The sequence below is a fragment of the Eschrichtius robustus genome, chromosome 15 (genome assembly GCF_028021215.1).
Source record: "Eschrichtius robustus isolate mEscRob2 chromosome 15, mEscRob2.pri, whole genome shotgun sequence".
NCBI classification, from domain to species: Eukaryota; Metazoa; Chordata; class Mammalia; order Artiodactyla; family Eschrichtiidae; genus Eschrichtius; species Eschrichtius robustus.
This window is the reverse complement of record NC_090838.1, coordinates 46,713,652-46,740,322: the sequence shown is the minus strand read 5'-3', so window position 1 is coordinate 46,740,322 and position 26,671 is coordinate 46,713,652. Positions and strand designations below refer to the sequence as shown.

The following is a 26,671-nucleotide window of genomic DNA, read 5'->3' as shown; positions in this document are numbered from 1 at the left end:
TCCATGTACAGTTTATAGTTGGCTCTCCATATCCCCGGTTCCTCCTTATCCAAGGCTCCTCTGTATCTGTGGTTCCTCTGGTATCCCTGGTTCCATATTCATGGATTCAACCAACTGTGGATTGTGTAGTACTGTAGTGTTTACTATTGAAAAAAATATGCTGACAAGTGGACCTGTGTAGTTCAGACTCTTGTGTTCAAAGGTCAACTGTAATTGTTCCATTTGTTTTGCTTCTTTGCAGTTACCTGCAAGCTTCTAAATCCTAGAAAAGTTTTCAACTGTCCATAGATTGAGCAACAATCCATTTCCCAAAAGATTAATTCTAGTCAAATATTATGGGCAAAATCACTGAAAAAATATTTCTAATTCCATTCAGTAGGATTTATTTCAGACATTAGTGTAAAATTTTACCACAGGCAAATGTTTTGATCAATCCTCAGGATTTGTTTTAAAGTGGGTTTGTTATGTTGCATGCCAGACATAAGGTAAGGGAAGGAGAATGAATGGAAAGGGAAGTAAAGGAGGAGTGTTCTCTAGTAAAATTAAGCTGTGAAACCTGTATATATGTCCTTTTCTTGACGAGCCTAGTGTATATCACTTTATTAGTCTCTGAGAAGTCCAGAAGAGCCCGGATAACTTTCTTTAACCTAGCGATACTCGTCAACTGTGTTTAAATAACCCATTACCACCAGAAAACTAGTATAAGATAGTTGAACAAATTTAAACCACCTAGTTGAGGTTTAATTCCATTTCTGTGATTGACCTTCTGTGTAAGCTGTCTTTGAAAGGGGCTCTTGTTGTAAAACAATGGTTCTCAGTCTTGGCTGCACATTGGAACCACTGGGGAGCTATAAAATTTAATAATACTTGGGAAGGGGAAGGGGAAGGGCTGGGGGTCCCATCCCCTGAAATTGTGATTTAATTTTTCTAAGGACACTGCTTGGAGAATACTGTTTTTAAAAGTTATGCCTTGAAGCTGTAAACCCTGGGCTATAGTTTTCCCCCTACGCTTACTTCTGCACCCCTTTTATTATAAAAGAAAAGCATGTGACAGTCTCCGCTGGGCTCAGCTTTGGGACTTCTTGAGTAAGGCTCAGCTTTAGTAGGGGGTTCTGCCTTTTGAAACCTCAAATCCCAAGAAAAAGTCTAATACTTTTATTTACTAGATACTAAGACTAGGTGTTTTCGGCAGAGGTTCTTATTTTTCTGTCATATGGCTTTGGGTGATAAAGACTGGATTCTTTATGACAGTAGTTCTGTGACTTTCAGTGAAAATATATGTTAAAATTATAAGAAAATTTTTAGCTATGGTTGTCTGATCATCAGGTAACCATAATGTTCCAGAATTCAGTCTGAAATCTGAAAGTGAGCAAAAAAGGCCTGAATTCCAGAAATAGCTGACCCAAAAGGACATTAAAATCTAGCCCTCAGGCTCTTAGGCATTTATTAACATACACATTTTGACAGTTTCCTTTCTGGTTTCTTTGGCTCACAGAAAAATTAGACAGGAAATTGGCTGGGGAAAATGTGATACTAATGAATAAGGCTGAAGATGTCAAAAGTCAAATGATTTTCAGTGTTTAAAACTTCAGAAAAAGTTTGAAAGTGTCAGAATTGCTAAAGTAATTTCTGAAATTCTGTTAAACACCCTCCGCCCGTTTTCCTTAAAAATGCCTCCCCACTCCACGGAGACATCATCTAATAAAAAAACCTGCAGAGCTTTTCAATGAGATATGTATGTGATATGCACTTAAATTGAATTCCCTATTCCCCTGGACAAAAGACAAACAAGACATGGCCCTTGCCCTCTTCTGGTAAGTATTTACTAGACCTCCATTGTACTTTGCCCCTCTTTCCTCTAGTCTCATTAGTGCCTAAAGAGAGATGAGCCTTTGACTTCCGCAATTAATATGCATTGGCTGCAGTGTTGCCAAGAATTTGCCATGGAAGAGCATAGAATTTGTAGGTTTAAAGTGTTTATTGACCTTTTCCCTGCCTCTTTGTAATAGCGTGCACATTCATGACCATTAATAAATGATTACTCTGTAAATGGTTTTACTGTATAGCAGAGCAGAGATTATGGAGTCAGATAAACCTGAGATCACTGTCACCTCTAGTCTGGCAACTTGCTTAATCTTTCTGTGTCTTGGTTTTTCTCTTCTATGGGGATAATAACAGTATTTAACTTTTGGGGTTATGATGAGATTAACTGACCTAATGTATGTTCAAAAATTTGTTAGCTGATGTTGTTATTGACAGTTTTAGTAATTGTGCAATTGCTAGATGCTGGTTCTTAACTCCTTTCTCTTCTGATGGTGTGTTCTCTGGAAACCCTTACCCAATATTTTTGTTTTGGGCCCCTGAACTGTTAAATTTTCTCCAAACTTAGCTGCAACATTTAAAAATTCTGTGATAGCACATAAAAATGTGAATTTCTGGTCTCTTTAAATGGGAAAATTTGGCAACATTAGCCTGGAATACTTGCTTGGCAACAGTCTGTGGAGCTGGATTGTGTGTGCTCCTTGAGAGGGAGAATGCACATATCTGCCTCAGTCCTTACCAGGGCTCCCTCACGTGTTTATGTCACCTGCCTGGCCCCATAGACGTTTGAAGCCTCTCTCCGTTCCTCTCTTTGTGTCTGGATAGTCTGGCTTTTAGAAGGAGTGTCCTCCAAGAGGCAAGTCTAGTGATATTTGAGCCCCTTAGATCACCTAGGTGTGAAGGGTTTCTTTCTTTGTGGCTTTGGAGTGCAGCCTTGTCGGTGACTTAATGACCAAATTAGGACTTATTTCTAGCTTGTGTGTTAGTTTCTGAATTTTGTCATGGTAAGGGTGTCTTTATTGCTAAAGCAATTTCTTCTAAAATGTAGAAGGTCGACTCTTCCCTGTCGACTTGTGGGTGGTGATGGATGAAAATAGCTCTGTTGCTCTATGGTAGACTTGCTCAAGTGCAGCAGTTGTATTTAGCTTTTGCAATAGGAGTCTAAAACTGTGTGAGAGGGAAAAGGCTTGCTAACTGGAGTCATGCTTCAAACCTTTCTATCAGTGGTTTCATAGCGGTTGCAAAGACCAGGGCAGCATTTAATTTTTGATTTTCAATTGATGAGTGTTAAGAAGGCTTGATATTTGCTCACTTGAACATTAAATTCAGTTGTAGGGGTAAGCAGAGTGTTGCTGTTTGTGGAACTGACAGTTGCTGCAGGAATCCAAAGGGTCTTCCTAACCTGCAGTAAAGATAATGACTAGAGTCTGAATACTTTAATTACTGCTCCGTACCCAGCTGATAGTAGGCGTTCAATCAGACTTTGTTGAGAGAATGAACACATGGACAAAGATATGCTTTAGATAAGGGTAGGCAAACTACTGCCTGTCTGTCCCATGGCCTGTTTTTGTACAGCCTGGGAGCTAAGAATAGTTTTTATGTTTTTAAAGGATAATATTCAAAGAATATGTGACAAGAGATCCCTTGTGGCCCACAAAACCGAAAATGTTTATTATTTTACTGTCTTTCTTTACAGAAAAAGTTTGCTGGTAACTGCTTTAGATGATGGACGTGCTAACTCCTCTCTCCTCTCCTTCTTTTCATATATACTTTGTTATTGGTACCTAAATAGTTGTTGTAGATGGTGGCATCATGGTGGTATGTTTGTGACCTACTAAATATGGCAGAGAGATTGCCAGACACATGAAGGCTCTTAATAGGAAGCAAAGGATCTGCTCCTGCTGAATGCTGAATAAAATCCTGACTGACCTTGTGTTTATAAGTCTTCAAGAACTGCTCTGAACATGGCATTGAGTTTTTACTATATGATGTCACCAAGAACTGGAAGAAAACTTTGAAATTCTCTTTTTCAACCATTCATGAGTAAACTAAAGTATGGAGAGGAAATAAAGGACTTCTCAAAATGAAATCACTTTTTAGAAACAAGGCCTTTCCCAAACTGCTGTATTTAATGATTAAAAAAAAAAAAAAATCCCAGATTTTGAGACCAGATTACTAAAATAGGAGAGTTTAGTCAGTTCACTGCAGTCCCCAGTCCCCTGGAGGGGACAGTGAAATATGAAATATGAGTGAAGTATTACCTCAACTTGGGCAAGTTACTACACTCTATTTTTTTAGTGTCTGCATCTGCTGTGGTAATGATAGCAGTGCCTACCTCATAAAGTTATTAGGAGGAATAAATGAGTTTGTATTTGTAAAGCATTTAAAACAGTGCCTGGCACTAATATGGTAAGAACTGGATTAGTGTTTGCTAAATAAATAAAGAAGGCAGTGGCTAAAAGAATAATAACGGTCAATTTTATTAATAGGTATAAAAGTTAGAGGAGTCCTCATTCCAAGGGGTCCTCATTGGCTGTTAAAACATGTATCACTGGAGAGACAGTGCCTCTGATCCTTAATAAAATGCTAAAGCTGATATTTTTGGTACCTGAAACCTAGTCTCCCTGATAATAAGTCTTCCTGCACCATTATTGCTTATTCAGATGTCTGAGATTTTAATGTCTGAATTATTCAGCTCATACAGATCTTGAATCACTTGTTAGTACTTTAAAATCAGTTTTAACATAGCTAATTCTCATGATAGCTTTCCAGTCTTCCCATTTAGAAGCTAAGTGCTATGGAAGAGCTGGAGGGGTAAGGTGGTGTACCTTTGGTATGTTTTCTCTGATCTCAGAGAAAACAGAATCAACTGTTTGGTAGTGTAGTCCAGAGAAAAATGAATTGAGTCTATTAATTGTTTTAATTAGATTCAGAAATTCCTGAATGGAGACTGGCAACTTAGAAGTGAAATACCCATATTATTTTACCAAGTCTCCAAGGAGTATGCCTCTAGTAGTTTGGCATTTAGATGGGTTGTGTTTATTTGAAGGCTTAATTAAGAAACTTTACTTGGGGACTTCCCTGGCGGTCCAGTGGTTAAGACTTTGCCTACCAATGCAGGGGGTGCGGGTGGTTCGATACCTGGGCGGTGGAGCTAAGATCCCACATGCCTCCTGGCCAAAAAAACAAAATATAAAACAGAAGCAATATTGTAACAAGTTCAATAAAGACTTTAATGATGGTCCACATCAAAAAAAATCTTAAAAAAAAAAAAAAGAAACTTTACTTGAATTTTGTTTTTAAGTGGCTAATGTTATTTTCTTATAGTTTGCAGTGTTGATGTGGGTATTTACCTATGTCGGTGCCTTGTTCAATGGTCTCACGCTACTGATCTTGGGTAAGTCTACAAAACCATTGGAATGAAAAATGACTTTAAAAAAAAAAAAAAAAGGATGGGGGACTATCCCTGGCGGTCCAGTGGTTAAGACTCTGTGCTTCCACTGCAGGGGGCGTGGGTTCGATCCCTGGTCAGGGAACTAAGATCTCACATGCCACACAGCACAGCCAAAAAAAAAAGATGGTGTGCAAGGAGCTTAAAGACATTTTAGGGGAGAATATCCTAATATTATAGGAAAAATAGAGGATATAGGTTAGAGATTGTGATCTCTTTAAATAAATTGCTAATACTGATACTGTTTATGGAAATGCCACTTTACTTCCTGAAGACTACTCCAACTAACAGTGATAAACCAGATCAAGGGTGGCCTTATTTGATGGTGCAGTCATAGATCTAACTAACCGAGACCAGGGATGCCTGTATTTTATAAAGTCTGCATGATGTGATTTGAAGCCAGGAATGGTCCCTGCAGCCTCCCTTGGTTAACTCAGTGCCCTGCGGTGGCTCCCCAGCAGCAGGTGCATCCAGGAGATGCTTGTGTCTTCCTCATTAGGAACAATTCTATCTTAAGAGTGCTGCCAGTTTGATGGCTTTGTAGTGTTTGTTCCCTAAATCATACCAGTCTATTTTAAAGGTTGTGTATTTCCTTTTTCAGCTCTGATTTCACTCTTCAGTGTTCCTGTTATTTATGAACGGCATCAGGTAATTTAACTGCAGATTTCAGAATACAGAGCACACGCTCTCATATGGAACTTAGAAATGGATCAGTGCCAGCTTCCACAGCCTTATAAAAATGAGAAATGTGGTGGTTTCTTAAGCCTTTAATATGTTTAATAAGATTTTTTAGCAATGGTAATTTTCTAGTAACTTCTTTCTACCTCTCTTTCAGGCGCAAATAGATCATTATCTAGGACTTGCAAATAAGAATGTTAAAGATGCTATGGCTAAGTAAGTATTTAAAATCTTTTTTTTTTTTTTTAACACTAAGGATAGATGTACTGGCTTTGACAACAGTGCAGTATTCTCATATTTAAGACATAATGAGTAGTCAATTTCAATCAGACCTAAAGTGTGACAGAGTTGCCAAAAGATTTTTTTTTCTAACATTTGGATCATTAATTTCTATGTGTACTTATATGTATTTAAGTCTAATTTGTGAGGCCAGGGTGGCAAAATTATAGTTCATAGTTTGACAGCCTTAGGATTTTATTTCTTGTATAAGCTGAGCAATGTACAAGTACTTCTTGAAGGACAGACATTTTAAGAAGCAGAAAACAAAATATTAAAATTTCAAAATATTTACATTGACCTTTTCCCCCCTCCTTTTCATTTGTAGAATCCAAGCAAAAATCCCTGGATTGAAGCGCAAAGCGGAATGAAAAAGCCCGAAACAATTAACAATAGGAGTTTATCTTTAAAGGGGATATTCATTTGATTCCATGGGGGAGGGTCAGGGAAGAATGAAGCCTTGACATTGCAGTGCAGTTTCACAGATCTTTATTTATTTTAGCAACACAGTATCTGAGGAAAAATGACCTGTCTTGACTGCCCTGTGTTCATCATCTTAAGTGTTGTAAGCTGCTATGTATGGATTTAAACAGTAATCATATTATTTGTTTTTTTCCTGTATGAGGCACTGGTGAATAAAAAAAGATCTGAGGAAGCTGTATATTATACTTTGTTGCAGGTAGTCTTGCTGTATTTGGGGAATTGCAGAGAAAGTGGAGCTGAAAAAATAACCCTTTTCACAGTTTGTGCACTCTGTATGGTCTGTGTAGATTGATGCAGATTTTCTGAAATGAAATGTTTAGACGAGATCATACCACCAAAGCAGGAGTGAAAAGGCTCGCCTTGCTGGTATGTTCTAGGTGTATTGTGAATTTTACTGTTATATTAATTGCCAATATAAGTAAATATAGATTATATATCTATCTATATATAGCTTAGCCCTCTACCTACCTACCTTTCCAGCTGCCCCACAGTGCTTGATATTTCAGTCGTTGGTTTCATGTGTGTAGTTCCAAAGCACCTAAGCTAGAAAAAGAACATATATTTCTAGGAGCACTACCATCTGTTTTCAACATGAAACGATGCCGTGCCAATAGAACTCCTCGACATCAACTTCATCACACAGTCTTACTGTAGTTAATTTTGTCACAAACCCTGGACTGAATCTAATGCTTCCAAAAGTGTTGTTTGCAAATATCAAACATTGATATGCAAGAAATTATTAATTATAAAATGACGATTTATACAATTGTGGTTTAAGCTGTACTGAACTATAAATCTGTGGAATGCATTGTGAACTGTAAAAGCGAAGTATCAATAAAGCTTATAGACTTAAAATATGTTTGGTATTTTGGTTTCCTGAACGTGCTGCAGATCAAAATGGTAGACTTCACTTCCACGAGTGTGCAGTGGCTTGTACTTTCAGAAAGGTTTTAAGCTCAGAGTACAGCTACATTTATTTTGAAAACAAAAAGAACAACTTATATAATCAAATTTATTTGACACATACCAAAATGTTTTTAAATTATATATTTATACTTTGATAATTGAAAATAAATACATGCACCAATATTTTAACATAGAATACAGTGCAGGATTTATGAACATACGGAAAATCATCATACCATATAAATGTTTACAAAGCAGATGATTTAAGAACTTTTCTTGACACACAGAGACACTATTGCTCTTTAAATATAGTGTACATGTCCTCATTGATCAATTTATTGTTCTTCATGTGGTGATTCAATGCAGGATCCGATCAGTATGAAAGGTCAGTGGTACAGTATAGGCAGACGTGGTTATCACTCAGCATCACCAGTCACGTGGTTACGGAACACAGAATTAGGGCTGCATAGGGACTCTAACTGGGGGCCCAACGACCTATCAGTGGATTCATGTAAGGCATTAATAAAGTTGGCATATAAAAATAGCTTAACGTGTGATCTAATCCATTTAGAATGCTGAAGCACTTCTGTGGTAAATGTTTGTTAATCTATTTAATTGAAAATGCTTCGTTTCACCTTTCCTGTAAACTGACAACTGCAAATAGCCAGGGACTCAAGATGCAGAATTTTTTAGTTCACTGACTGGAAGGACTAACTGGTATACGAGCTCAGAGCCCCAGTCCCTCCCTAGCCAGCCTGCCGTCCCGAGCGCGCCGTCAGCCCTCGCCGTTGTCAGCGGTCGGCCAGGTGTCAAGTACGATGGAGGTGGTTTAGGACACCTTCTGGGTTTGCTGGCCAAGTCACATTCTGTCATCCAGCCAACTCTGAGGAACTCTAAGCCTAGATGATTTTGTTTTATAATCTTGAGTTGTCAAATATTATTTGGGCTTAGGAATTTGTTCCGCAGAGAGTTTTTAAAAACCCAGACTTGACCTATGTAGTTCACGTGACACAAATCACTGGGGCCAAGTCCACCCCACTCTGGGAGTGGTAAACCCAGCACAGCCTCAGGTCACCTCATTTATCACCATTTTAGGTTTAATGAGATAAATCAGCTCATCTTCCTGGACCTACTTGAGCTTTTTTTTTTTTTTTTTTTTTTTTCCCTTCTGTTCTGTAGTAGAGGTTTGTTTTATTTGAAATGTTTTGGATGTTGTGGGTTTGGCACTCAATATGATGAAAACCCGTTCTACCCACCCACCCTCCGACTCCTGAATCTAAGTTTCTTTGCTGCTCAACTTCAAATAGCCACTGTTTCCCAAGCAGGTAACTGATGTCTTTCATTTAGGAAGCCCTGACCTAACTAAATACCTGACCTGGGTGACAGACCAGGAGTCTGCTGAGGGTCCTGTAGCCCTCCTCAGTTTTGACGTTTTAGCACCATATGTAGAAAGGAGACAACCTGGGGGAGGGGAGACAGCAGCCCACAAACCTGGAAGCTTTCAAAGGCACTTAATGGATATAAAACTCTGCAAATGAAACGTTAAAAAATTAAGTGTCTCAACTTGTTTATACATGGCTCATTTGGTTTTGAAAGCTAAATGTGGAGAACAGAGGCTATCAATATTTCTAGTTCAGTGAATCTAACTTAAGCTGTCCTGTTCAACTTCCTTATTTGTAAAAATGAACATTTTTAAAGTATATAGAAACATACTAGCAAAACATCTTTTGTAAAAGTTTTGATGCAAATCAAAAGCTACATATTGGTTAGGGTAACTGAGGCTTTAAATTTTGTCAGTGGGCTACATTGTCAGATAGGATTTCTTTGTCAGTGTAGTTAGTACGTATAGTTTTTAGTCTCAGGAACGGAGGCAAGCAGTCTTAACTCGTTAGAACTGACCTTCCTTTTTGGCCCGACGGTTTTGGAGATTCCAGGCGATGGGCGCAGTCACACCACTTCACTAGCACTTGGAGCTTGTGCGGCCTGCGGTGTCGTAGGCCTTTCCCAGCAGCTGGCGGCCAGGAGGCACCTCATCACTGCCTCCACGGTGGCTGGCGGCAGCAGCAGCAATCAAGTAAGAGGACTCTGGCACTTCCAGGCATCGCCACACGAACACGCTGAAAAGGCAGACCAAACAGTCATTTTGCAGGGCTGGACATCATGCTTTTGTCAAGTGACAAAAACCAACTTTGCCAAGTGCTCCGGAGTCAAGCCCAGGTGATGTAGTGAACATTTTGATTTCAGTTTCAAAAAACAAACCAGGGATCTTGCCACCAATTAAAGGTCTGTTGCTTTTTTAAAAGGTCTATTGTTTTTTGTTTCGTTTGGCTCTTTCAGCAGCCTGCCTGTCCCTTCTGAACGGGAGGACTTTTGGCAGCCTGACTTCACACTCTCTTGTTACTACTGAAAAGGTTTTATCAGTTCCACTCGAGTAGGAGAGCCCTTCCCGGCGGCACCGGGGCCAGGGATTGCGGTAGGCTCCCATGACTGCAAAGGCCAAGGGGGCCCTGCACTGGAAAGGTGACATCTAAGCCTTTTTTAGTAATCAAGAGTCCCCTCGTATCTCCTGGGGACGGGTTCGCTTACGTCTCCCGGTGCTGGCCTGTTCACAGTTCGGCGGATGCTGCTTTGAATGGGTGTTTGCGCCCCACAGGGAGCTGCTGTCAGTACTATCTCAAGGGCTCTAAGTGCCAGCAGCGGTTGGCACAGCAGCCTGGAGACGGGGGCTCCCAGGCAGGCCATCAGAAAGCATCTTTTGGGGCCATTTTCTACACAGTGCTTTTGGGTAGGAGGTGGGCTGAAATTCTCTTCAGGTGCCTTTTCTACAACCTCACTCAGACCACTAAAAATAAATCTGGAATGCATGCATTTCTTCTTGATCCCCCCCCAGGAGTTCTGCCTGGGCTGAACAGAAACCAATATTCATGTTTCGATAAAGCCCTTCAACTACATTAGATATGGAGAAGCTGAGTGACTTCGAATGAACTCATCCTGTTCCTCCACACTCCAAATAAGAAACGCCCTCGGTGGAGGGACAGGAGAAAGCTGCCTTCTTGGAAATGCTGATGTCATCTCTGGAGCAGGCTGGTAGGGGTCCCACCAAAACACTGGAAGACCGGCCATGCCTCACAGGACAATGGGCCTGTTTCACAGTGAGCAGTGGTTAAGGTCTGTAGCAGCCCTGGCTCAGGAATCCACATAGCTGGTTGAGGTTCTCCTGCTACTAAATAGCACTGGCCCTAACGGCTTCACCCCTTATCTGATCTCATGTGTAAAATTGGGTAACATATGTCCTGCTTGTTTCTCGGGGTGACTGAGGCTCTGTATTACTATTTTTAAACCTCTCTTGGTTGTGGATTAATGATCCATGTTAAGAACTCTGGTGATGAGTTGGAAGTTCTGAGTTAAAAGGCCTATGGATCAAGGTCATTCTAACCTCCTGATTATATGCAGTGGACGCCGTGGGCTGTCCGACAGCTCCTACTGGAATCAGTATCTCGGGCCTCTCATCACCTGCCCCTCCAGCCAGCGATGCTCAGAGTAGCTGTTGCATGCCCTTGGCTTCTCACCAATCCCAGGACAGCTCTAGTGGGGACAGAGGCGCATCAAGAATTGGGTTGGGAGTCACCAGAGACTAAAGCCCTTCTACTGGGAAAGTCGTCACTGGATCTCCGGTTCACTATCCCACCTCAGCCCCTCCACGTGCCCCTGGGAGGAGCTGACACCTGAGGTGGGGATGGGAGGGGGTGAAAGCTAGGCCTGGGGGCAGAGCCAGAAGAATCAGGCTGGTACCTGCAGTCGTCTCCTCCAGTGCTGACCACGTACTTATCGTCATGAGAGAAACGGATGTTCGTCACGTGAGCCGAGTGACCGAAGTAACGCTTATGCTTGGCCTGTGAGCAAAAGTGAATGGAGATGACTAAGAGACCCTGTTCCTTCAGCCACCATGGACCACTTTCAGGACTCAGCTCCCCCCTCCTAGGACCTCCCTTCACCCATGGGATGCCCGTTGGGTCTGAACATCTCTGTGAGCAAGCCCTTCACTGGCTTCCTGCCTCATTCCTGCCCCACTTGTGGCCACTCTGTCCCCCCTCCATCCTCCTGGCTTCCAGGACTTCCCCTCCTGAGGGAGAGGAAAAGGTTAGGTGTTGCCAAGTCTCCCCAGGGCTGTGACAAGATTCCTCTTGTTCTAGATTCTAGATGGCCATGTAGATGTGGCCACGATTTCCAGCAGGCTGCAGAAGATCAGCCAGCCTGGAGGCAGTGCAGGGAGTTACTCTAAGGAAAACTCACAAATTTCTCTGTGCATGGAAAATCAAAGAGCTTCACGAGCCCAAAGTCGTCTCCCGTGACAATGTTCAGGCCAGCGTGGGTCACACACGCGCAGTTGACATCAGCCTTGTCTGCGTTTCGCGGCCAGATGCCAATGACTTCCTCTCCCAGAATGCTGTTCCAACAGGAAGAGGCGTGAGATGGGTGAGAAGGCTTCGTAAAAAAAAAAAAAAAAAAAGAAAAAGAAGGCTTCGTGCAGTCAGGCATCCTCCCCCAGGAATGAGAGGAAAATTCAGCATGGTCACGCGGCTCCTCTGGCAGGACGGCACCTGTCCCCTCCCCCTTTGTATACCTGCCCCAGCTACTACTATTCTCTGCCCCAGTCCCTTTCACCCTAAAAAGAAAAGTTACCTCCATCTTTGATTCTCTCCCTCTTCCCTATGATGCTTCTGAGTATATGTAGCTTGGGAGAAGTGCGGGGCTCTTCAAGCTCACGGGTTGGTGGCCTCTTTTCCCTTGACGTGGCAGGGCCCTGCTGCTTACCCTGCTACCCGGCACTTCCAGCCCTCCCTCTCCCTCCCAGGGATTGGAGGAGGCCTCACTATACCGCAGGGGGTTTGGCCAAGAGCTGGGGGATGGTTTCCCTTTGAACTTGCTAGATGGGGTTGGGGCTGAGTAGAACAGATTACACAACAAGAGGGACTTTGCGTTTCAGAAGCCCTGGTCAGACCAAAGCCAGCGGCCCAGACTGGGAGCAAGAGGCCTCCCGCCCTGACCCCGCAAAGGAAAGAGCTCTGTCTCTGAGCTGCTTCGGATCCCAGCCACACACAAACTTGGAGGCTGAGGCTGGGACGAGAGCCTCCCTTGTGACCTTTTCCTCCAGAAGAGTTTTCCTCCAGTCACCTTGTCCAGGAGGCCCAGGTGATCTTCTCAATGACCGTGGCTTCGGTGACCTGCTTCCCCAGGGGCACCTCATGCACCTGGCGCTTGTAGGCTCCTGTTGACACCTGCAAGTGGGAAGCAGCCAGGCCTATCAACTTTCTTTCCTGTCCAAAGGACTCCCCTTTGGGTGTATTGTTTCCCAACCTCTGCATCCCCAGGACTTTTCAGCAAACCCAAGCTCAGCTCCAGGCTGCAAAGCCTGTGGTCAGCCCGCGGCAAAGTTCACATAAGCAGGGCATTTTTCCCTCCGTTTTCTTGCCATTTTCCAAAGTCCTAAGGCAGCGGTTCTCCAAGTGTGGTTCTTGACCGGCACCGTCAGCCTCAGCTGGACACTGGTTAGAGATGCACATTCTTGGGCCCCACCCTAGACCTACCCAGTCGGACAATCTGAGGGCGGGGCCCAGCAGGCTTTCACAAAGCCTCCAGGTGATTCCGGTGCGCGCTCACATTTGGGAACCCCTGTTCTCAGAGAACCAAGGTCCTGTGCAACAGAGCTGAGGCAAGTCTTATGGATGGCAGCTGACGGAGATGATTTCTGAAGTATTAGGACCTGATCCTGGCTTCTCTGGGAAACTTCTAGAGGCAATTGACCATTTTCCAGCCAATGGCCGCTGCCTCCATCGCCAGCCCCCTCTCCCTGGGGTGCTAGGCCAACCACCCCAGATTTCCCTGCTGTACAGGAATGAGCTGAGATCTTTCCCACATCAGGGCCTTCATGCAGAAGGCCTGGAACCATGTTCCCGCCCCCCTTGGGTGGCTAAACTCCTACACACCCTGCAGACCTCAGCTTAAACAGCACCGTATGGAGAGGATGTCAGTGCATCTATTCAACAGTCAGTGCCTGTTAAATGCTCCCGCAGGGCATTGTACTTTTCCTTCTCAGCACATAATCACAATTTGTAGTTATAGGTGTATTTTGTGATGATTTGTTTAATGCTTGTCTTGTCCACGACAAGGCAAGCTCCAGGAGAGCAGGGACCAGGCCCATTTCATACACCCAAAAGCCTGGCATAGTGCCTGGTTCAGTCCACACTTGATGAATGAAGTGTCCTCTCTCCTTTCACAAAGACTACCCGACTCCAGGCTGGCTCACAAATGCATAATATTTGTTCAAAGTGCTGGAGAAATCATTGTTCTATTTTCAGCTCTAAGTGCCAAGAGTGGGACCCCTCTCGATCCCTCCCCGCTTGTCAGTCTTCCCGGGGGCCAGTGATGGGCTCTCACTCCAGGCTGACTGTCTGGAGTCCGGGTCCCAAGTTGGAGGGACCACACTACCCATGGGATCTGGAATTGAGATGAGTAAGTGTAAGAAGCAACACAGGCTTCCGTACAGCCCCAGAGAACTAGGAATTAGGAAGCTTTGAAGGGGTGGTGGTGAGAGGAGGATCAAGATGATTAGGGCTTGTTTCCTCCTTTCCTACTGAAGAATAAGTACAATTTTAAATTCTATTCGACTTTCTTAAGTTCTCTAAGCCTCTGTTTCTTCATTTATAAAATAGGAGGGAAACTAACAGTACTTAAACAGTTCCAGTGAACACATTTCCTGACACAGAGTAAGCACTGATTTCATACAAGCCATTGTTTGTAATACTATTATTAATGGTTACCCCAGATATCCGTAAAGCCAAAGCATACCTGGATGTATTTGCCATCCGCGGAAAAATCCATCTGAATGACAAAGCTTGGGATATCTTTGCAGTAGCCGATGCGGTTCAGACTCGTGCCCTGAGTGAGGTCATAGAAGTCAACTGTGTGTTCAGAAGAACCAACAGCTAAGAATCTGCTGTCTGGGCTGATTCTAGAAAAAGCAATCCAAGAGCACGGTCCGTGAGGAGGGCTGTCTAGGGCCGGTCAGGCATGAGGTCTGCTCTGGCACAGGCCTCCCAAGCTCAAAGGCAATTAGATCACACATCATGATTCACATGTGGTTAGCTTTTCCTAAAGTCTATGGAATTCGACAGCTTCTCTGGATCAAATCCCCCGGAAGTAAGTAAATGGATGTGTGCAGTCTTTTGTAGAAGGCATTTTATAAGAAGTTTTTACCACACTCTTATGGGAATTAGCAAAGACATGTCTGAGAACTAACGTGTGAGAGGGTCTCCTTCCATAGCTGGCTCACTGAGAGGGACCCTCTCACAAGTGAGTTCTTCATTCCAGCCATGACCCTCCTGGAATGGGAACCATGAGAGGGAGAATGAATGCCCGCCTTTCTCCTCCCTGCCCAGACTGCTTGCTATGTACCTGATATCTTGGATAGCAGATTTCCGGTCTCGTTTCTTCCCCCAAACTTTCAGGCTGTTCACCAACAAGACGACAAACTCTCCATTCTTCATGCCAATGGCCACCATCTCCCCGTCAGGGCTGTAGGCTGCACACCTGGCCGCGTGGCCCAGGTTCACCTTGTTTAGCAGCTTCTACATCGTAGAACAAAGTAATACCACCTGAGCCCTTGGCCGCCTCAGCTGGTCTCCAGGGGAAATCCTGCACCCAGGCCAGAGCCAGGCTGCCTCTAGGGAGGCTGCAAACCTCTTGCTTCTAATAGTAAGTGTCCCTGAGTGGCTGAGGGGGGGGGCAGTATGTTTTGATTGAGCAGCTGGAGAGACAACACAGTTTAGGACAGAGGTTGGCGAACTTTTTCTGTGAATGGTTTGGGAGTAAATATTTTTAGGCTTTGGGGTTCATATGGTCTCTCACAACCAGTCAGCTCTGCCAGTGAAGCACAAAGGCAGCCGTGGACACCAACATAAACAAAAAGCATGGCTTACTTTGCAGAAAGGGGCAGCAGGCAGACTTGACCCATGGGCTGCAGCTTGCTGACCTCTTGTTCGGGGGAAGAGTTTGAGCTTCAGCATGTGTTAGTTCAGATCCCAAATCCTGGCTCTGTCCCTAGCTGGGTGTGTTTGGGTAAGTTACTTCTCTGTTTTCGCATGTGTGGAGAATCGATGTTAGTATTGGTCTTGCAAGGTGTTGTAAGCATTAACGATAGCATATATGAAGCACCGGGTATGTAGTGGGTGTTAATAAACATAATCATTATGAACTAAGGAGTATAACCACCACACTTAGCCTTCCCCATGTCTGTTCTATGATCCTTACACTGAAAATACGACTGAAACATTTACTAGCCATTTTGTAATGAAACCAAGTATTTTAATTATTAGAACTTAAGTACTTGTTTTACTATCAGCTAAGGCTTGGTAACAATCTTTTCTCCCCCCAGATTTCCTATTTGACATTTTTACTCCAGACAAGTTATTTTTTTGAAATTTTTTGTATTTTTAAATTGTTTTTCCAAATGCTAAGAGAAACCTTGTTGGGATTTTGATTGAAATGTTCTGTTTGGGAACATTTGACATTTTAAATCATTTTTACTCTTCCCATCCAGGGAAGACATGATTTATCTCTGTTTTTTAGTTTTGTGCGTTCTTTCATGACAAGAGAATAATCATTCTCAATTATATTATTCCTGTACTATAAATATTCATAGATTGATATACAGCTAAAAGATATATATATATATATATATATATATATATATATATATATATATATATATATATATATATATAGAATGGGTGTGTGTGAACAGGACTTTTTATTATCAGTCCCTCTAACTTAATTGCTGCCCTGTGGCCGATCTCCTGCCCAGCCCCATCCCCCACTCCGGCCTGACCCTGGCCGAACCTCCCCTTGCCCAGGGCTGTCACTGCTCCGAGGCCCACCTGGGGCATCTGAGCCTGTGCAGCGTCGGGCCCTCACCTTGTCAGCCAGGTCCCAGATTCGGGCTGTGCCGTCGTTACTGGCAGAGATGAAGATGTCCTTGGAGGGGTGTGTGGCCAGGCCCCAGATCTCCCCTTCCATGTGTCCATCAATCAGGATGTTGGAAGCAGCATTTTTTTCACCAACTTCAATGATTTCTCCGTCCTTGGTTCCCACTAAAATCTTTCCCTGTTGTAATCAAAACACTATGACAAGAAAGACAAACACTACAGGATCCCACTCATATGAAGTACCTAGAATACTCAGATTCATAGAGACAAAGTAGAATGGTGGTTTCCAGGGGCTGGGGGGATGGGACAAAGGGAGTTATTGTTTACTAGACACCGAGCCTCTGTTTCACAAGATGAAAAATGTTCTGGGGAGGGGTGGTGGTGATAGTTGCACAACTATGTGAATGTATTTAATACCACTGAATTGTACACTTAAAAATGGTTAAATGGTAAATTTTATGTTCTCTATATTTTGTCACAATTTAAAATAAAATAATATTAAAAAACACTATTAGAGTAACTTGGGAAAGTGCCTTTGCTGGCCCTGGTATTAAAATAGGAAGAGCCAAGAAGTGTTTTGTTCTTAGCCACTGATTTACCATCCTTAAGCAAGCCCCTCACTTGGCCTGTACTCCGCCCGCCACCTTGGGGAGAGTTCCACCAGAGCTCTCCATCATCTTGTCTCTGCTGAACGGTCCAGTGATTGCAAGCTCACTGCAGAGCAGGGCAGCCAGTTTCTGCTCTTGGACAGCCCAAACTCTTCCTAAGTTCTTCCTCGCACTGAACATAAATCCATCTCCAGCTGACTTCCAGGTTCTGGGCCTCGTTCTGCCTTCATCTCCTGTATGTCTAGTTACCCTTCCGGATGATTGTTGTGTATCTATTTAAAAACAAAATTCCCATTTTCCAATTATGTAGACTCCAAGTCAGGTTTGCCTTTTTAGTGGAGAGCATCTAGAAAGCAAATTCTTAGACTGATACCAATTCCAAAATATAAATACAAGGTATTAAATAGAGGTTAAGAGATTTGTTTTCAAGTGCTTCAGAATCTCTTGGGGAATTAAAAATAAAGAAGAAGAAAAGGAAAACACACATCAAGGTCAGGGCCCCACTCCCGAGATTCTGACTTGGCGGCCCTGGATATGAGCCTGGATATCCATGTTTAAAAGACAAAAACAAAACTCCACAGTTGTGTGTGATATTTAGCTCGGTACAACTTGAAAACCAATGGCTTTGAGTCAGACAGTTTGGCAGTCCTTCCCCTTCCCGGCTGCATACCCTTGGGCATGGGCAACTACTTAATATCCCTGTGCCTAAAATAACATCGTCTATAATAACAGCAGCTAGCATCTACTGACTGTGGCCATGTGCCAGGCACAATGAAAGACGCTGTGCATGTATGATGCATGCAGTCCTCACAACAACCCGTGTGCTGGACACAGAAAGGCTAAGCAACACAGCCAAGGTCACACAGCCAGTTCTACTGGGTGAGTCACACTCTGCACCCAGGTCTGTCCGACTGTGCTAAGCTGCTTCCCCTCTGCACTAAGTCACACCCGGGAGGCTTGTTCTAAGGACTCAACCACTCAGCACAGGGCAAGTGTCCGGCTGGGAAGGTGCGGGACGAGCTCTGGGCGCCGCTGGGAAAGGCCCGCCCCACCCGGTGCTCACTTTGCCGCGGCACACGGAGCGCACACACTCCACCAGCTGCCCCGTCTCCAGTTGGAAGGCCCGGCAGCGCTTCATTTCCTGGTCCCACAGTTTCACAGCACCTCCTTCTTTGGTCCTGAAAAAGATCAAGAACTTAGCATGTTAGCCCTCACCCTAAGACCGCCCACGACCCTCCGCTGCCCTCTCTCCCTGTCATCTCCTCAAGGTCCCATCCCCTCATCCCCAGGCCCAGCAGGACAGACCCTCTGGGGTGGCCCCTTTCATAAGCCCTGCTGATGAGCTACCAGAACCCCTTGAACTTGCAGATTTCCTAGACTGCTTTCAAATGCCACCACCGTGAGAGGAAGGAGAATCGAAATCTAAAAAAATCAAACTATGTTTTTATCAGATCGAACGACGAAGAGAAATGTTTCTCCTATTTTGCAGCTTGGCTTTCACATGGTCCCGGTCTGCACTGGACATCCCCCCTCCTCTCACCCCTCCTGCCTCCTCCCAAAGAGCCACTGACAGTAACACCTGATGGACAACAGAGTCACCTGGTCTGTTCGAGAACACCTCTCCGGTTTTTCAACTACCAAGGCACCACCTCTCTGACCCTGACTTCTGAAGGTTCTGACCCAGGGCCCTCTGGGAGAGACAGCAGACTCATCTCCGTGATGCAGAAAAGACAGGAGAGTGAAAATCTGCATTTTCTCCAAGTTGGAGATGCTTCTGTCCGTTTCTCCCAAGACAATCCAAAAAGACCAGTTGTTCCCAGAGGAGTTCGGGCTTACGGCCGCTCTTTTCCACCGGTCACTATGAGCCCGTCCCGAAGGGTCGTGTACATTGTGAAGACGGGGCCTGTGTGAGCCTTGCCCACCAGCCGGACAAGGAAGTGGTCCTTCCACACGTAGACGTCGCCGTTGATGGCACCCGTGAAAGTGAGGTTGTTCTGTAAACAAAGGGACACCTTCCACACCAGGACACTTCCTGCAGCCCTCGAGAGGGCTCCCTCCCAGCCACCCACCCCACTGCTAAGGCACCAGAGCCGGAGAAACATAACACACTCAAATTGACCTTCTGTGCCAAGGGAAGGCGAAAGAACTCTCAAAAGAGCATATGGTAAGGAAATCACCTAGCTTTGCATTTCACTCTATGGTGTTAGTTTGGGGAGCAGTTGATTTCCCCACTGAGCACAGGTCGGCTTTTTAATGCACTTCCATTCTGTGAGCAGCCCCAGGTGACTGCAGCGAAGGGCGGGACCCCCGTCTGCGAGGAGACTTTCCTGGCCTCATCTACAAGGAGGGTAAATCCACACCTGGAGGACCAAGAGTTGGCTGTGTTCCAAAATTTCCCCAGGGGGAGCTTGTGTTGGCTGAGGGCAGCCCACAGCCTGTGTAAGGGTGTCAGGGGATTTATGGCACAAGAGGACTGGGGGGAAAGGGATGCTGTCCAGTGGTGGAAATGCCCCTCAGCCTCTGTGGCCATCTAGCCTAGTCGGACAGGCCTGCAAGTCAATCTGGCTCTGGAATAATGAAACTCCAGCCCTGGGTCGGGGTCCTGCTTTTTTCTGATTAACATTTTGAGGGGAAAAATACAGTCAACTCACCCATCTGTGCTAAGGAAACAAAACAGTGGTTGCAAATAATCCAGTAAAGGAGATCTGTGGAAATGGCTTCCTTGCTGTTCACAGCTTCTAGGATATACCTGCCCCCCATGCCCATGCCCAGGGGTTCAGGGTCCCGTCAGGAAGCTTCTGCTGAAACTCACAGCACCGAAGGCCACGGAGAGCATCGTCTGCATCTTGGCAGCCTCCATGGACCCGATGACCCCTTTCTTATAAAGCAGGGCACTGCCTGCCAGGGTCCAGAACTTCATGTGCTTGACTCCGACAGACACAAACTGCGTGTCTGAGTCAGGGCGAAACTCCACCACGAATATGCGCTCCAGGTGGCCCCCTCGGCTAGCAACCTTGGCACCTGCGTGGGTGAGAGAGTCTGGTGAGGTGGGTCCTACGCCCCCGGGCCAGGCAGGGGAGCTGCAGCCCAGGACAGAGGGCTCTCTGTCCCAGCAAGGCCCAGGGCACACTTCTGGTTCCTTCTTCAGCCGCTCCCTCCCACCTTCAGACACTACTCCCAGGGTGGGAAAGAGACCTTGTCCAGGAAATTTCCAGAGCAGCAGGTGCTGCTAACAGAACCCCCAACCTAACTCTACCCTGTCCCCACAAGCCACGAGCCACATCCAGGCATCTGTGAACAGAGGAGGAAAGGATGGCCCAGGAGACAGAAGTTTCCAGATACGAGAAAAGGGCAAAACAGCTTAAGGGCATCCCCGCCTTGCCACCTCCAACAGGATCCACCCCACAGGAAGCCGCAGCCTCCCCACAGAGCCACGGCAGACACATTCCTTCAGACCGTTGCTGTTTTTCTCCAAGATTCCTCTGCTTTTAATTTCTTTAAAAAGTTCCCCACATTCCTTTTTCTTTCATGGTTTTTAGGTTTAAAATGCTTACCTTTTATATTACTAGTTCTTTCCCTCAACCTCATTTATTTATGTTTTTGATTTCTGTCCTGAGTTGTATTCAACCTTTGTCTTAATCAAATCTCAGCTCCACCATTTATCTGTACAACAATTTTGGAAAAATTATTTTAACCTCTCTGTGCCTCAGTTTCCTCATCTGTAAATTGGGGATAATAATAGTTCCCACTTTATAAGGTGTTGTGATGATTAAAAGAATTGATAAAAGGGAAGCCCTTAGAACAGGCTTGGTGCAGTGAGGGTTCTGTAAGCAGTAACTACAGTTAGTTATTTTTATTGCTCTTTTAGCTCCTTTTAAAATCTCTGAGCTTCTACTCTTATCTATTTTTATCTCATCATTATTTTCCAGTCCTTGAGGTTTTATTTTTTTTAACATCTTTATTGGAGTATAATTGCTTTACATTATTGTGTTAGTTTCTGCTGTATAACAAAGTGAATCAGCTACACGTATATATATATCCCCATATCCCCTCCCTCTTGCGTCTCCCTCCCGCCCTCCCTATCCCACCCCTCTAGGTTGTCTCAAAGCACCAAGCTGATCTCCCTGTGCTATGCAGCTGCTTCCCACTAGCTATATACACTACCAAATGTAAAACAGATAAGTCCATGTCACTCTCTCACTTCTTCCCAGCTTACCCTTCCCCCTCTCCGTGTCCTCAAGTCCATTCTCTACATATGCCATATGCGTCTTTACTCCTGTCCTGCCCCTAGGTTCTTCAGGACCATTTTTTTTTTTTTTTTAGATTCCATATATATATGTGTTAGCATACAATATTTGTTTTTCTCTTTCTGACTTACTTCACTCTGTATGACAGACTCTAGATCCAGCCACGTCACTACAAATAACTCAATTTCGTTTCTTGTTATGACTGAGTAATATTCCATTGTATATATGTGCCACATCTTCTTTATCCATTCATCTGTCTATGGACACTTAGGTTGCTTCCATGTCCTGGCTATTGTAAATAGAGCTACAATGAACATTGTGGCACATGACTCTTTTTGAATTATGGTTTTCTCAGGGTACCTGCCCAGCAGTGGGATTGCTGGGTTGCATGGTAGTTCTATTTTTAGTTTTTTAAGGAACCTCCATACTGTTTTCCATAGGGGCTGTATCAATATACATTCCCACCAACAATGTAGGAGGGTTCCCTTTTCTCCACACCCTCTCCAGCATTTATTGTTTGTACATTTTTTGATGATGGCCATTCTGACTGGTGTGAGGTGATACCTCATTGTAGTTTTGATTTGCATTTCTCTAATGATTAATGATGTTGAGCATCCTTTCATGTGTTTGTTGGCCATCTGTATATCTTCTTTAGAGAAATATCTATTTAGGTCTTCTGCCCATTTTTGGATTGGGTTGTTTGTTTTTTTGATATTGAGCTGCATGAGCTGCTTGTATATTTTGGAGATTAATCCTCTGTCAGTTGCTTCATTTGCAAATATTTTCTCCCATTCTGAGGGTTGTCTTTTCATCGTGTTTATGGTTTCCTTTGCTGTGCAAAAGCTTTTAAGTTTCATTAGGTCCCATTTGTTTATTTTGGTGTTTATTTCCATTTCTCTAGAAGGTGGGTCAAAAAGGATCTTGCTGTGATTTATATCATAGAGCGTCTGCCTATGTTTTCCTCTAAGAGTTTTATGGTGTCTGGCCTTACATTTAGGTCTTTAATCCATTTTGAGTTTATTTTTGTGTATGGTGTTAGGGAGTGTTCTAATTTCATCCTTTTACATGTAGCTGTCCAGTTTTCCCAGCACCACTTATTGAAGAGGCTGTCTTTTCTCCATTGTATATTCTTGCCTCCTTTATCAAAAATAAGGTGACCATATGTGTGTGGGTTTATCTCTGGGTTCTATCCTGTTCCATTGATCTATATTTCTGTTTTTGTGCCAGTACTACACTGTCTTGATTACTGTAGCTCTGTAGTATAGTCTGAAGTCAGGGAGCCTGATTCCTCCGGCTCTGTTTTTCTTTCTCAAGATTGCTTTATCTATTCGGGGTCTTTTGTGTTTCCATACAAATTGTGCAATTTTTTGTTCTAGTTCTGTGAAAAATGCCATTGGTAGCTTGATATGGATTGCATTGAATCTGTAGATTGCTTTGGGTAGTAGAGTCATTTTCACAGTACTGATTCTTCCAATCCAAGAACGTGCTATATCTCTCCATCTGTTTGTATTATCTTTAATTTCTTTCATCAGTGTCTCATAGTTTTCAGCATACAGGTCTTTTGTCTCCTTAGGTAGGTTTATTCCTAGGTATTTTATTCTTTTTGTTGCAATGGTAAATGGGAGTGTTTCCTTAATTTCTCTTTCAGATATTTCATCATTAGTGTATAGGAATGCAAGAGATTTCTGTGCATTGATTTTGTATCCTGCTACTTTGCCAAATTCATTGATTAGCTCTAGTAGCTTTCTGGTAGCATCTTTAGGATTCTCTATGTATAGTATCATGTCATCTGCAAACAGTGGCAGTTTTACTTCTTTTCCGATCTGGATTCCTTTTATTTCTTTTTCTTCTCTGACTGCTGTGGCTAAAGCTTCCAAAACTATGTTGAATAATAGTGGTGAGAATGGGCAACCTTGTCTTTTCCTGATCTTAGTGGAAATGGTTTCAGTTTTTCACCATTGAGAATGATGTTGGCTGTGGGTTTGTCATATATGGCCTTTATTATGTTGAGGTAAGTTCCCTCTATGCCTACTTTCTGAAGGGTTTTTATCGAAATGGGTGTTGAATTTTGTCAAAAGCTTTTTCTGCATCTACTGAGATGATCATATGGTTTTTCTCCTTCAATTTGTCAATATGGTTTATCACATATATGGATTTGCATATATTGAAGAATCCTTGCATTCCTGGGATAAACCCCACTTGATCATGGTGGATGATCCTTTTAATGTGCTGCTGGATTCTGTTTGCTAGTATTTTGTTGAAGATTTTTGCATCTATGTTCATCAGTGATATTGGCCTGTAGTTTTCTTTTTTTTTTAAAGAAATTCACGTTCTTTTATTTATTTATTTATTTATTTATTTATGACTGTGTTGGGTCTTCGTTTCTGTGCGAGGGCTTTCTCTAGTTGTGGCAAGTGGGGTACACTCTTCATCGCGGTGCGCAGGCCTCTCACCATCGCGGCCTCTCTTGTTGCGGAGCACAGGCTCCAGACGCGCAGGCTCAGTAATTGTGGCTCACGGGCCCAGTTGCTCCGTGGCATGTGGGATCTTCCCAGACCAGGGCTCAAACCCGTGTCCCCTGCATTGGCAGGCAGATTCTCAACCACTGCGCCACCAGGGAAGCCCTGTAGTTTTCTTTTTTTGTGACATCTTTGGTTTTGGTATCATGGTGATTATGGCCTCATAGAATGAGTTTGGGAGTGTTCCTCCTTCTACTATATTTTGGAAGAGTTTGAGAAGGATGGGTGTTAGCTTTTCTCTAAATGTTTGATAGAATTCGCCTGTGAAGCCCTCTGGTCCTGGGCTTTTGTTTGTTGGAAGATTTTAAATCACAGTCTCAATTTCAGTGCTTGTGATTGGTCTGTTTATATTTTCTATTTTTTCCTGGTTCAGTCTCAGAAGGTTGTGCTTTTCTAAGAATTTGTCCATTTCTTCCAGGTTGTCCATTTTATTGGCATATAGTTGTTTGTAGTAATCTCTCATGATCCTTTGTATTTCTGCAGTGCCAGTTGTTACTTCTCCTTTTTCATTTCTAATTCTGTTGATTTGAGTCTTCTCCCTTTTTTTCTTGATGAGTCTGGCTAATGGTTTATCAATTTTGTTTATCTTCTCAAAAAACCAGCTTTTAGTTTTTTTTATCTTTGCTATCGTTTCCTTCATTTCTTTTTCACTTATTTCTGATCAGATCTTTATGATTTCTTTCCTTCTGCTAACTTTAGGGTTTTTTTTGGTTCTTCCTTCTCTAATTGATTTAGGTGTAAGGTTAGGTTGTTTATTTGAGATGTTTCTTGTTTCTTGAGGTAGGATTGTATTGCTATAAACTTCCTCTTCGAACTGCTTTTGCTGCATCCCATAGGTTTTGGGTCGTCGTGTTTTCATTGTCATTTGTTTCTAGGTATTTTTTGATTTCCTCTTTGATTCCTTCAGTGATCTCTTGGTTATTTAGTAGTGTATTGTTTAGCCTCCATGTGTTTGTATTTTTTATCCTGTAATTGATAATCTAGTCTCATAGTGTTATGGTCGGAAAAGATACTTGATACAATTTCAATTTTCTTAAATTCACCAAGGCTTCATTTGTGACCCAAGATATGATCTATCCTGGAGAATGTTCCATGAGAACTTGAGAAGAAAGTGTTTTCTGTTGTTTTTGGATGGAACATCCTATAAATTTCAATGAAGTCCATCTTGTTTAATGTGTCATTTAAAGCTTGTGTTTCCTTATTTATTTTCATTTTGGTTGACCTGTCCATTGGTGAAAGTGGGGTGTTAAATTTCCCTACTATAATTGTTACTGTCAATTTCCCCTTTTATGGCTGTTAGCATTTGCCTTATGTATTGAGGTGCTCCTACGCCAGGTGCATAAATATTTATAATTTTATATCTTCTTCTTAGATTGATCGCTTGATCATTATGTAGTGTCCTTCTCTGTCTCTGGTAATAGTCTTTAAAGTCTATTTTGTCTGATAAGAGTAGTGCTACTCCAGCTTTCTTTGATTTCCATTTGCATGGAATATCTTTTTCCATCCCCTCACTTTCAGTCTCTATGTGTCCTTAGGTCTGAAGTGGGTCTCTTGTAGACAGCATACATACGGGTCTTGTTTTGGTATCCATTCAGCCAGTCTATGTCTTCTGGTTGGAGCATTTAATCCATTTACATTTAAGGTAATTATCAATATGTATGTTCCTATTACCATTTTCTTAATTGTTTTGGGTTTGTTATTGTAGGTCTTTTCTTTCTCTTGTGTTTCCTGCCTAGAGAAGTTCCTTTAGCATTTGTTGTAAAGCTGGTTTGGTGGTGCTGAACTCTCTCAGCTTTTGCTTGTCTGTAAAGGTTTTAATTTCTCCTTCAAATCTGAATGAGATCCTTGCTGGGTAGAGTAATCTTGGTTGTAGGTTTTTCCCTTTCATCACTTTAAATATGTCCTGCCACTCCCTTCTGGCTTGCAGAGTTTCTGCTGAAAGATCAGCTGTTAACCTTATGGGGATTCCTTTGTATGTTATTTGTTGCTTTTCCCTTGCTGCTTTTAATATTTTTTCTTTATATTTAATTTTTGATAGTTTGATTAATATGTGTCTTGGCATGTTTCTCCTTGGATTTATCCTGTGTGGGACTCTCTGTGCTTCCTGGACTTGATTGACTATTTCCTTTCCCATATTAGGGAAGTTTTCAACTATAATCTCTTCAAATATTTTCTCAGTCCCTTTTTTTTTCTCTTCTTCTTCTGGGACCCCTATAATTCAAATGGTGGTGCATTTAATGTTGTCCCAGAGGTCTCTGAGACTGTCCTCAATTCTTTTTATTCTTTGTTCTTTATTCTGCTCTGCAGTAGTTATTTCCACTATTTTATCTTCCAGATCACTTTTCCGTTCTTCTGCCTCAGTTATTCTGCTGTTGATTCCTTCTAGAGAATTTTAAATTTCATTTATTGTGTTTTTCATCGTTTGTTTGCTCTTTAGTTCTTCTAGGTCCTTGTTAAACGTTTCTTGTATTTTCTCCATTCCATTTCCAAGATTTTGGATCATCTTCACTATCATTACTCTGAATTCTTTTTTCAGGTAGACTGCCTATTTCCTCTTCATTTGTTTGGTCTGGTGGGTTTTTACCTTGCTCCTTCATCTGCTGCATATTTCTCTGTCTTCTCATTTTGCTTAACTTACTGTGTTTGGGGTCTCCTTTTCACAGGTTGCAGGTTCTTAGTTCCCGTTGCTTTTGGTGTC

At 43.0% G+C, this 26,671-nt stretch overlaps 2 protein-coding genes across 5 annotated transcripts in view; one reads left to right on the top strand and one right to left on the bottom strand.

The window, feature by feature from the left end:
- The window catches only part of RTN4 (reticulon 4), a 67,891-nt gene extending 60,327 nt beyond the window's left edge, over positions 1-7,564 (top strand). For all 4 annotated transcript variants that reach the window (XM_068565012.1, XM_068565009.1, XM_068565010.1 and 1 more), the window contains 4 exons: positions 5,149-5,218; positions 5,874-5,920; positions 6,108-6,166; positions 6,555-7,564. In XM_068565012.1, coding sequence (XP_068421113.1) covers positions 5,149-5,218; positions 5,874-5,920; positions 6,108-6,166; positions 6,555-6,597 — 219 coding nt within the window. In that variant the 3' untranslated portion in view covers positions 6,598-7,564. The remainder of the gene's footprint in view (positions 1-5,148; positions 5,219-5,873; positions 5,921-6,107; positions 6,167-6,554) is intronic.
- Positions 7,565-9,575: 2,011 nt separating this feature from the next.
- EML6 (EMAP like 6) overlaps positions 9,576-26,671 on the bottom strand; it is a 317,613-nt gene continuing 300,517 nt past the window's right edge. The window contains exons 33-42 of the mRNA XM_068564158.1: positions 20,020-20,228; positions 19,044-19,201; positions 18,271-18,385; positions 16,589-16,777; positions 15,071-15,243; positions 14,465-14,627; positions 12,791-12,894; positions 11,909-12,062; positions 11,408-11,508; positions 9,576-9,732 (exon numbers count right to left, since the gene is read on the bottom strand). Coding sequence (XP_068420259.1) covers positions 9,576-9,732; positions 11,408-11,508; positions 11,909-12,062; positions 12,791-12,894; positions 14,465-14,627; positions 15,071-15,243; positions 16,589-16,777; positions 18,271-18,385; positions 19,044-19,201; positions 20,020-20,228 — 1,523 coding nt within the window. The remainder of the gene's footprint in view (positions 9,733-11,407; positions 11,509-11,908; positions 12,063-12,790; positions 12,895-14,464; positions 14,628-15,070; positions 15,244-16,588; positions 16,778-18,270; positions 18,386-19,043; positions 19,202-20,019; positions 20,229-26,671) is intronic.